Below are 12,131 nucleotides of genomic sequence, written 5' to 3'. Positions count from 1 at the left end.
GTACCATCACTAGGACAGTGTGAAGATGGTTCTGGCAGTGCAAGATTTGTATCTGGACTGTTTCCTCACCTTTGCACGAGGTGACAGGATAGCAAGGTTACAGAATAGCACTGATGCCGGTCTCATCTCTACAGGAAGAATAAGATGCAATATTCCCCATTCAGAAATGGCAAAGTTTATCAGCCTTTGAGAAAAGCATCATGTTATGGTATTGTGTTGCATCTCAGATGCATTGCTTCACATCAGTGAGCTGCAAGTATATAGTTCTGGAGGAAAAAACAGTGAGAGCACTCCTTTATCCAGAAACCTTTACATGCTTACAGTGAGTGTGGGCTTCAGGGCAGTTACAGACCTGTCCTCACCACTAAACTGTCCAAATCTAATGTGTTACTGAAGGTAGTGGTGATGGATTATCTGCCCTCCAGAATTCTCAATTATTCTCCTCCCCTCTGTGGACTGGCAATTAAGTTTGTTATTGCCGCAGGTGATTTAAGTGCGACTGACAGACTAACATATGATTTTTTTTTTTTTTTTTTTTTGTAGGCTAAATGATTTTTTCTTGTCACTCTGTGCTGTTAGTCTTCTCTTCCCTTCTATGTAGTAGTCAACATTTGTTATTTAGGAATATATAAATGACCTAAAAACCAGTTTCATCTTAAAGTTGTTATAATACAATCAGAAATACGAAACAGTACATTATTATTTTAATTTATATAAACTTTAACTATGTTTGATACCATTTTTAATTTCTCATGCCACTGTTTTCTCCTCTTCTGTCCTTCTAATTCGTTTTTGTGAAAACACATCACAACGGTGGTAATTCAACCCACTGGAATTTTAAAGTTGCATTACATATAAGCAGTATTTATTAAAGGTAAATAATTAGAGCATTAGTGTAGTAATTAATTAGTAACAGAGGCTTTGCAAATGAAAGGAGCCTGAAAACAAATATTTGCACGTCCGGGAATCTACTTTCTTTTCCTCTGATGTCGTTCTTGTCTGTCTTTGCTTTGGCCTCATGTGGATATCTCCCTCTTTGTGTAAGATAAAGGACCTGTCTATAGTGGTTTCTATACTGTTTCCTCTGGCATCTCATCAGATATCACAGTGAGCAGGATCAGGATCCATTTACTGTCTTATAAAACAACCGGTCCCTTGCCAGTTTGGTACAAAATGATTCCATAAACAAAGTCACAATGTCTGCCCCAGTAAAAGGCCTTATGGGAGCAATGACACCTTATGAGCAATTTACGCTCCTGGCCTGGAGTTTTTTTGGGGTTTTTTTTAGCTCCACTCTTCTTGTTTTCTCCTCCCTCTGTCCTTTCATCTAATTATGTTACTACATTATATTCATTACAATTCTAAGTGATATGTAATCACTGCCAAATGTAATAGAGTGAAGTCATCTGTAATATTATTAATAATATGACCTCTTTTCTGTGTCTTGTCTCTCTCCCTCTGCAATCTAGTTGAGGAAGGCAGTGATGGACCACATCTCAGACTCTTTCCTAGAAACCAACGTCCCTCTGCTGGTGCTTATTGAAGCAGCTAAGAGTGGAAACGAGAAGGAGGTCAAGGAGTACGCCCAGGTGTTCCGTGAGCACGCCAACAAGCTGGTGGAGGTCAGTCATGAATTAAACACGGGGGCACAATCACACACGTACACATGCTCACTGATTCTCTTACTTTATATTAAATAACGCGTAGCAAGAAAAAAATATAGAAAGTTTATAACTTTACATTTTACATTTAAATGAAAGAGTGAGCAGGCAAACTGCAACTGAACATGTAATAATTAAAAAAATGTAGAGGTGGGGTTTTTTTTACCTTTTCATTTCCCTAGAAATAAACTGCTGGACTGAAAAGAATATTCTGTGTATTAAATGCACTAACAGAAGCAAGTGTGCATGTTCATGTGCACTTGACAATTAGCCATTGTCTCTTTGGCTTTGTTGGCCGAGTAGTCTTAGCTGCATGGAGACGGTATGAAGAGGTTTGACTCTTGCTTAAAGAAGTATTAGGTTAAAAAAATCCTTTTTACTGCCTGACTGCATCCTAATTTGAGGCGTTCAATTATGCTAAGTCATAGACAGTGAATGGCATGCTGACCATAGGTCTTCACAGTGGCCTGTCTGAACTGCTACCAAAATTTTAAGGCTGCATTGAGGAAGTTATAGTCCATCTCTCTTTCTCTTCTACTGACTAAGTCTCCAAGGCCAATCAAAACCTCAAAAACCAGATTACTGTGAACTGCTTCTAACCTTTTGGGGAATAAGTCCAAGTAGTTTAGTCATATGCATCTGATTCCTTTTACTGCTGAACAGCCATTTGCCTCCCTTCATCTCTACATAGAAAGCATAGTGGAAGCAACACACTCACACACATTCTAAACCCAATACACTGTCGCCATGCATGTAGCCTAACAAAATATGCTTGAAGTTGAAGCTATATGCCAATAGCACATATGGTACACGAGCCATTATGGCAGTGATAAAGACAGTGTTACTGACAAACATTTAAGGATAACATCATGTCAGACATGCTTCTGTGTAGTTTCTGTAACGTAATAAAGCCAAGCTGCATCTTGTGCCTTATCCATGTGAATGAATGGATGCTCTCCTTTGAGGGTGCCTAAAGTTCCTGGTTTAAAAAAACCCCAACCTGTGACCTGGGAACTCGGTATGGGGTATGTTTTTTGGTGTAATTTTGGTGGTCTCGCCATACGGAGGTTATTTGTGGGGGTCTTGAGGGGGTAAAAGTGTTCCAATAGCTAGGAATCTGGTATTGGGGGTTTCATGGGCAGGCGTTTTGGATGACGAGGTGCCCTATAGGGATCTATTCCAGTCCATTTTAAACGGACTGTCCAAATACTAGGCAGCACGGTGGCATGGTGGAGCACTGTTGCTGCACAGCAAGAAGGTCCTGAGTTCATTCCACCATCAGGCCGGGGTCTTTCTGTGTGGAGTTTGCATGTTCTCCCCGTGTTTGCATGGGTTCCCTCCGGGTACTCCGGCTTCCTCCCACCGTCCAAAGACATGCAATTAGTGAGGATAGTTTAATTGATTAATCCAAATTGCCCATAGGTGTGAATGTGGGAATGAATGTGAGCGTGAATGGTTGTCTGTCTCTGTGTGTTGGCCCTGCGACAGACTGGCGACCTGTCCAGGGTGTACCCTGCCTCTCGCCCTATGACAGCTGGGATATGCTCCAGAGCCCCCCGCGACCCTGAAAAGGACAAGTGGAAGCGAATGGATGGACGGATGGATGGATATCCAAATACTAATTCATCAGTAATTTCCCAGGATCACTGTAAAGACGAATGGAATATCACAAAATATCCATGAGAAATAGTGAGAAAGCTTAAAAATGTGGAAGAATATGTGTTGTGTTTCACTTGAAGTTGGTTTTAGGACATTCCATATTGCTTTTATGAGGTTTTCGTTTATTGCCCATCCACTCAACGGCAGGAAGATAGCGGATGGAGTCCTGTGATAAATGTCTGTGCCCTTTGATGGGAGTTGCCTTTTGTTCTCATGGTCCATTCAGGGGAGCCTTTAGAACCTTTAGAGCCTTTATGTGGGCCTCTCGTAAAATACTGTCACTTAAAACAGCACTCTAGCTTTCGTTGACTTCAGCTGAGCGAGTGAGTGATTTGTGTGCCCTTTTGGTTTCCCCCAGCTGTTTGTTGATGAGAGGAGTCCTGACTGATGCTACACTCAAAATCTGTGCTTTGCATACAGCAATCTTAAAGCTTTCTGTAGCCCTGGGACATTTCAGGCAGATGAATTCTGTTCTCCTTATAAAGGAAAAAGGAAGAAACGTTGCCTTGTGTTTATATGCAGTTGTTTGTATGCATTGAGTTGGCTGTAAACTGCAGTCAAACCTGAGGGTAGTTTATCAGCTGTACATTGGTTTGTTGCAAGTTGTTTGTGGCTTGTTGCAAGTGGTTGTTAGCAGGTACAAAACCCAGATCAGCTGTGTGTGCAAATTATGTTATCGATCAAAATGAAAAATATTTATGACAAAGTTGTTTCTAGCTGCGAACACATAATGTCCACATTGTAATGGTCTTGGACGTTAAAATTGTATAACAGTATCCTGACTGTTGCTGTCTGGTTGTTTCAGGTCACTTATTCTCTTTTAACGGTTTCACAATATGCTTCTAATGGAGCTAGTTCTACACAAACTTTTTTTTGGTATAAAGATGATATTTTCCAATGAAGACTGATTGAGAAAAGATATTTTCATGCCCCAGAGCTCTGTAGGGTTAAATTGGTTCATCAAATGCAACCTGCAGCGCAGCACAAGCATCTAAATTTCCGTTCATGAGATAATGAGGTGCTATGTCAATTAAGTTCTCTTACAGTGCTCAAGCCATGATTGTATGCCTACATTTATGGTTTCCTTTGAGTGATTGGAATTAGTTATTATTGTGGCAGAACACTGACTCGGCTGTCACGCAGTTAAGTTTTTTAAGCAAACTTATTAAAGGAGCTTATAGAATAGTGATCAGCTCATTTGAGCATTTTTCCTTCATCAGATTTAATACTAAGGAAGCATTAAATTTGATGTTTGAATGATAAATTGATTTGATTCTTAGATAAGTGTCATGCTGCAGTTAGAGAAACATTATTTTAAGTATTCCAATTAAAACTTCAAAACATAATGTACAACACATATTAGCAGCTTTGTAAGTGCATGTTTCATCTGAGAAAAGTGAACCACTATGTAGCTCATATGGAAAAGTAATGTACTCACGTGTATCTCACTGACCACTCAAAGTTGTTTAGACTACAAGTCACATTTAATCATGCATGTGCATTCATCCAGCTTTGTATTCTACAAGTTTTAAGCACTTTATCTACATCAATCCAAGCCTAATTTTTTTCGAATCACTATTTTACTTAACATGCATGTCTTTGGTATGTGTTAAGAACCCAGAAACCTTGCTGTAAGGCAGCAATTTTAAACCAATACACCAACCTGAAAAGTATTTCCTGTTTTATCGTTCTTTTCTCTTTGTTCTTCCTTTTTCTCTTCACTTCGTCCTCACCCTAACTAGTGTAGGCAGATGGCCACCTTTCTGCAGCCTGACTCTGCGAGAGGTTTCTCCTTATTAAAAGTCGACATTTTCTTTCTCCACATTGTGACCAATTGCTTTTTTTCCTTTGTTTTCTTCTTCTTAGTATTGTCAGGTCTTTACTTTGCAGGATAAAGTACCCTATAAGTACTGTTAAAGACTGTTTGTTGCAAAGAAAAGGTAATATCATATCACAAATCCCAATACATACCAAATTAAAAAGTGCCATATGGATATTACAAGTTTAGAGTGTGCAATGAGCAGCTCTGCGCCTTTGTCAGGGTAAGCATGTAAATTACTTGTCCATACTAGCTAATACACTCACGGCTGTCCTATATAGCAGGCAATATCATTGTCTTTCCTGTCATCATCATTATTCGTGCTATCGTAGACATAGTCATCATAGCCACCATTGCAATCCTCTAATATATTATGGTAATTAACATTCTGATGAATGTCACTGCAGTCATCTCCCTGATGTCAGGGAGGAGCTGTCTTAAGCCATTAGAACAGAGTTTAGACACGATCAGAATCAAAGTAAAGTCAAATCAAAGTGCCTCTTTTCATGTCTGCTTGGTTTCCATTTAATTCTGCCCCATTTGGCTCCACAGTATACAATGTGTGTCTTTTCTTTCACCATTGTTCTTTTGTCACTTCGGTGATGAGCAAAGTTTACCCTGAGGACTCCCTTAATCACATCATATTCATTACACCAGCTTGACCACTAACAGGAAGTAAATAAACTTTAAGCTGAGGATGTGATTGCCTTAAAGGACTGTAATGACAATGGACCTGCCATAGCCAAGCAAAGATTGTCTGTAACTTCCAGAATTGATACTCTCAGTTGTATCAATTTGGTCACGTTTCCTTTTCCTGTTTTTTGTATGGGATACATGCACAGAGAAATACAGCGATAGCTCCTTTTCAAGTCAGAGAGATAAATTTCTGGGTATCTGTGTATCACTATTCTATTAGCACAGATTGTGCTAATTAATTCCCATGACTATCCTTAATGAGGACCTAATACTAACCCATCATCAGTCCAAACAGATGCATCAGGGGTAACAGAATAACAAACTTTGACTCCACTTACACAGAAGCTTCTAAGATAAAAGAAATGAAATGTGCAAAAGAAAAAAATATTGTACTATAATATGTCCACTCTCAGGATTTCATGCATACATGCATTACATAAACATTCAGTATATCCTTATATATATTTAAGGCATAACTTTTACATAACCTGTTGTTGAATCACAAATTTACTGTAGTGCAACTATAGTCTAGATATTTTTCCAAGTTGCTTGTTCAGTTCTGGCTGTTATCATTGGAGCTATTTAAATGTTTAGATAGCAATAAACTATTTCAACATGGGGGGGGGGGTGGTTAAATATAAATTCATGCAAAAAAAGCCTTTCAGTATGAACGATAGATCTCTTTTGATCTTTACTTCTAACCGCTCTTTCCTGACTAACTGTATTTGTCTTGCTGTAATTGTTTGTTTTCTACTTTCTACTAAGTACATATGTACAGTTTCATTTGGACCTTTTCTATTACATCTGCAGACCGAGCTCACCACTGCCCACATGGATGTGCTCTTGTTAATTTAAACACAAGATGAATATCCAATCTTTTAAAGTTACCGTAGTTCCTTTTTATTACCACTGCAGTGAGATTCTATACGTGCCAGCAATTCTTGGACATCTAAAGGACGTTACGCTCCATCACTATTCTAATGTCAGAATCAGATTTTCCTCTGACCTTGACTCCATCTTGGAGCAGTTCTGTTCAGCAGCTGTGGCATTATGAAGGACACTTCTACATATGCTTTATCTCTGAAATACCTCTGCAGTGCTTTCAGAACCATGCTTGGTAAACACACAAATCCACATGATGTCTGATGCATGATTAGGTTGCTTGGCTACTATCAACCTCTTTGCGAGCTTTATAGATTTTTGTCTTTTTAAATGTTGTTTGATGAGATTTAAAAAGTCTATTTATTTGTCACAGATTGTGCAACAGCTTAATCCCTTGAGTTAAATATGCAATAATTACTCACAGCAAATGTAATATTTCCTGTTTAAGAATTTGGTGTGTTGTTGTCTGCGAGCTGTGGAGCTTTCTCCATACGTGGCTGCAACTTTTGCTGGTCAGTTAATCTTCATCAGTTCATTAGCTTTTCTTACTTTTGATTTACAGCAGCAACCTTACTTTGGACATGGAGTGAATAAAGGGGATAGTCATACCCTCTGTGATTACGCATAATCAATACAAAATTGAATGTAACAAATACTGAACTGGCCTTCGGGGCTCAACGACATGAGACAGACTGCAGCACTAAACATTCTTCTGAGGTCGCCGCATTAAGCACTTTACTGGACGGTTAACTGGGAAGTGGATGGATCACTGTTGGAACAAGTCTATTTGTGATGACCTGAACCTGTAGGCCAACATTAATCCTCTCTTTGCATTCAAAGTTTTTAGCCCCCCAAAGAAATCGCCCTTTGAAAGATTGGGAGTGCATTAAAAGGTTCATCACATGCTACCTAATCCACCTCATGTTGTTCCCTTTTGGAGTTATTTTGATAGCAGGTGTGTTGATAGCAAGAAAATTCCATAAACAAATGCAGATACACAAGCACAGTCTCATTCGAAGTGATTTCTTTTATCATTTGGATTCTCCCAATAAATCATGTGATTGGATGCAAATTCATACTGCTGCTTTTAAAATCCACACTTTATGCTTGTGTTCATTTTGAATTCTTTACCATATTCAATATGTGATACACAAATGCATCCGCTATAAACTTGATCAACAACAGCAGCCTTTACATGAGTGAAAGTACATGCAGCTATTTGAAATTAAGCACTTATTATGTGAAGCTAGTTTTTCCACTGGGTGGAGTTTCTCTGATCTAAAGACGCCGTCTTTTTTGTGGTCACCTTTGACTGCAAGTTTAAATCCGCTTAAAGTTTGAAAGGGAAGTTCTTCTCCTCAGTTTTACTTTTCACGAAATGACCACGAGATGAGATGGGAGTTAAGGTTAAAGTTTAGCACAAGGGAAGTAGAGGAAGTACTTTCATTTTCTCAGCAAAGCAGGTAAAACTGTTGAGCGCACATTGAGTGCATGCTGAACATCCCTGGAACTGTGGGTGTATTTTTTATAGTCAAAACTATTGTACTTTTGTATTTCCCTGTGGTACTGTAGCAAACTATAGTCGTGATACAAAGCCAGCTGGCACAAGATCACTGCCCAGCACCTATAAGAGTCTTTGAGGCGGGTGTTTTGTTTTTTGTGTGGTGCTTAGTCCTCAGGCCTCTTGGTGCTTTTCTACCCATCAAAGATATCTAATGGGCAGCCAAGGTTTTTACACATTGCAGGGCATGTCAGACCTGAAAGTGTACCGTCAGTTCAGTCCATTAGAATTCAAAGACAGAACTGAGGAGAGGTATACCTCTGAGGGAAGTACAAAGGGGATTTTGAAAGAGTGTGGTTTGAAAGAAAAAAAAACAGTTGGCTGCATCATTAGGAAGTAATACTAACTATAATAGACCCAGTAGTGATTGAAATAAACTAGACAAGAGTTTCCCTGGTAATAAAAACGAGTCTGTAATATACTGACAATATCTGATGTCTCCAGAGAGCAAATGTCAATCCCAGTTCAGTGAAGTCTGTAAAAATGTAGTCTGTAAAAGATCAGATCAAAGTTTATTCAAATAAATAAATATAAGATAAGATTATAAGAATAAACCTATTTCTGTTGGTAACTGACATGTTCAGTGGTCTTAATTTCACTTAAAAATTATTAATTTTTTTATTTTATAAATTGCAGTTTTAATGATGCAATATATTAAATTTAATAAATGATTAAAGTGGATCCATTAAATTAATTCAGCTGTTTAGCTGTGGCTCCCATGAAGAGTCTTTAATTAACTCAATCTTATAGACTTTAAATTCGCTTCCTAATGACTTCTTGGAAACAGTCTTTAAAAAAGAGTGGCGCAATCTGCACAACAGAGGTCACACAACACTGTACTGACACTATTAAGCCAAAGAAAGTGTGTGAGGGACATGCTTTTAAAGTCATGAATTTAGATTTGTGAACATATGTAAAGAAACAAATTGTCTACATTTAAAAAGCAGAAATAACGCTATTTTTAAGTTGATTTGATTAAACTAGAACTGTAAAGAAAACATTTTAATTTCCACGTTTAAAATGATGCAAGTGAGGCTACCAGACCCACCAGACCAGTGGCTGCCACTCTACCAGACTGACCTTGGTCACAAATAACAAAGCACTTTTTTTGTCCTTTTTGTCACGCCTTGCACACACCTATGGGCATCCTCTGACTTATTAATTACATTTAATATTTAATTAAATTACAGAATTATATTAAAACTCTCCCTACATGTCCATAAACACTAATATTTACTGTTTTCTAAAAATGAAAATATTCTGAATTTGATATATAAATACATATTTCGTTTCGGACATGTTTTGAAATGTAGCCTTTTTCAATAAGACAAGGCCACAGACCAGTAATATGGTTTTTTTCTTCTTTTTGTTTGTTTTTTTTAGCACATAAGAAATACGAGGCTCGATTAAGGCTTTTTCTTCCGATTCCCAACCCACGGCCTTTTTCCTTTCTATAGTTAACTGTGTACTGCGTGTACTGCTCACAAAACTGCAAACCAAAATGAAAACCCCACACTTTCAAAAGAGGGCTGTTAATGGTTTGGGGGATTTTTGCCATGATTTTTTCTTTCGTTTTATTTATGTGCAAAATATCACGGCAGACTTTCAGCTATTTCATATTTTACATCAATTGAAGCGTGTGCTAATGTATAAATATTCAAGTTAACAGGCTAAAGGCTAAGGCTTTTGTTATTCTAAGAACATTACATTGGATAATCAGGTCAAAACAAAATTTGCTGCAGATTTGGGAAAACAAAGAAAACTGGCAGCTAAAGGGAGACCCAGTCCCTGCGCTTAGCAGTCATTTCTTACAATTTAGTATTGAGGGTGGTCTTAGGGGGATCAAACCTAAAGTAAAGTAATCTGATCAGTACTGCTACAGGCCACAAACAGTAAGTCTCAGCCTTGAGAGGTTCTCACTGAAAGAGAGTCACTGCTAAAGCTGGAGTCATTGATTTCTCTCAACTGTACTGTTCCACGTTACAGTGGTGCTATGGCCTGATATTTTAGCACTACCATCATTATCACATATTATTCTTGTCTGCTCAGTATTAACATCAGACTTATGGAAATAGTATGACAGGAGATGAGGTTAAACTATTTGCACTGATCATAAGCTTTAAAGGTAAGATGTGTATAATAAAAATAGTAATTCTTTCTCCACAGTGGCAGATGCTGAGCAGACATTGCCAAACATACATATATATATATATAAATATATATACTGTACACATAATGTAGAATTTGGATTCTAATAATAACGCGGCATCTTTGGCAGCTTTTCCTCTTGGGCTCTTTGTTAATTTCTCTCTGACTCATTCCATGTTTCTGAGAGGGAATTTGTCATCATCCCTTTTTCTGATGAAATACCGCTGCGCCCTAGGATGGAATCAAGCAATCTTTTAATCTGAGGCTGACATTTATATTATTTGTGTTACATCTCCACTGTCCCTAAAAGAGGGAAAAGAGAGATAAACAAATGGAAATTACACTGGCATCAAGCATGTATTCACAAAAGAGTGCCCCTAACCTTCCCCTGCAGGCCTAAGGGAGTCAACTCAAGGGTCCGTTATCTCTCAGAGAATACAAGACTTGGTGGCAGTGTTTGTGTGGCAGACTTCGCCAAACCTTGCCCGAGCAAGTTGCCGTGGAGATAAGCTTAGTTCTGAGAAAACAACGTCAGCATTCCCGCTAAGAGCTGGGATAGCTTCTCTAAAGGTGCTACATGACAAGGACTAGAGGAATTCCTGTCATGTTTTTCAGATATGACACTAAGTGGATTACACAAGATTAAGTCTGACAAAAACAAAAGAGGAATAAGGCTTGACATAGTACCATGGTTCCATGCTTTGAACAACTATCCTTCCTATGGTAATATGAAATATAGCCCAGCATAAATCCTTAATTATATCGTGTACCTGTGGGGCTTTAGTCATATCACTTGAGATGTCACATAATGCCTGTTTCCCTCAGATTCATGTACCATTTATCCAGGATACGAAGAGAGTTTTTTAGCGTGCAAGGCATCCGGACATACGCCTTCTGTCTGTAATGCAGAGCTACATAAAAAGGAATTCTCCTCATTACTCATGCAATGAATAATGTATAGTATGTACTCCTGGGACAACATTTTTCTAAATATCTGGTAAGGAAATGAGTAGATGATGACCTTGAATCGCAGTGTCATATTAGTTGTCCGACCACTGAAGACTAATAAGTAAGGAGCACTAACCTACAGCTGAGCTAGTCCTTTTGTGGTTTTATAGTGAAAAGCATGGAATATGTGTGCTGTGTTTTGAAGAATAGTGCATTAGAGAAAAAAAATATTTTCTTATTCACACCAATGGAATATGAACCTCAATTAGTCATTGATTGTGTAAAGGGCATATACTTTGAGCAGGGCAACAATTCAATATGTGTAATTAGCTGCACAGTGATGTTATATCGCACACAATAGTCTGTCTGTGTGAAATAATTTGAGTTTTACAGCCAACTTAATATCACAGTAATGCAAAACAATGGATTTGGATTTTTATGGTGGCTGTGAAGATTCACGGCTCTGATGTGAAGAGTTTCTACATGTTCAGTAGTGTGGGAGATAATAGATGTCTCTTATATTAGGAAAGAAGTTTAGCATGCATAGCGTTAAAACAAAGGGTCAGAGGTGAAGATGTTTAGACTACACAGCTCACACACCTATCGTATGTAAGCTGTGAAGACAACTCGCATTGTAGAAAACCACTCAGTTCAATCTGTTTTTGAGAGGATACACCTGAAACTTATTCATGCCACCTATGTCTTGACTACACGAGCCACAATTGGCTAAGAGAGAGGTCTATTGCTATGAATAGAG

General features: G+C 38.2%; 1 protein-coding gene across 1 annotated transcript in view; it reads left to right on the top strand.

Annotated features, from left to right (window-relative positions):
• The window catches only part of ctnna2 (catenin (cadherin-associated protein), alpha 2), a 340,484-nt gene that overhangs the window by 265,887 nt on the left and 62,466 nt on the right, over positions 1 to 12,131 (top strand). The window contains exon 9 of the mRNA XM_085409840.1: positions 1,470 to 1,622. Coding sequence (XP_085265966.1) covers positions 1,470 to 1,622 — 153 coding nt within the window. The remainder of the gene's footprint in view (positions 1 to 1,469; positions 1,623 to 12,131) is intronic.

The sequence above is a fragment of the Rhamphochromis longiceps genome, linkage group LG6 (assembly GCF_057381845.1).
Source record: "Rhamphochromis longiceps isolate RC_006_pf linkage group LG6, R_longiceps_female_GT1.1, whole genome shotgun sequence".
Lineage (NCBI taxonomy): Eukaryota > Metazoa > Chordata > Actinopteri > Cichliformes > Cichlidae > Rhamphochromis > Rhamphochromis longiceps.
This window is presented reverse-complemented; position numbering and strand designations above follow the sequence as displayed.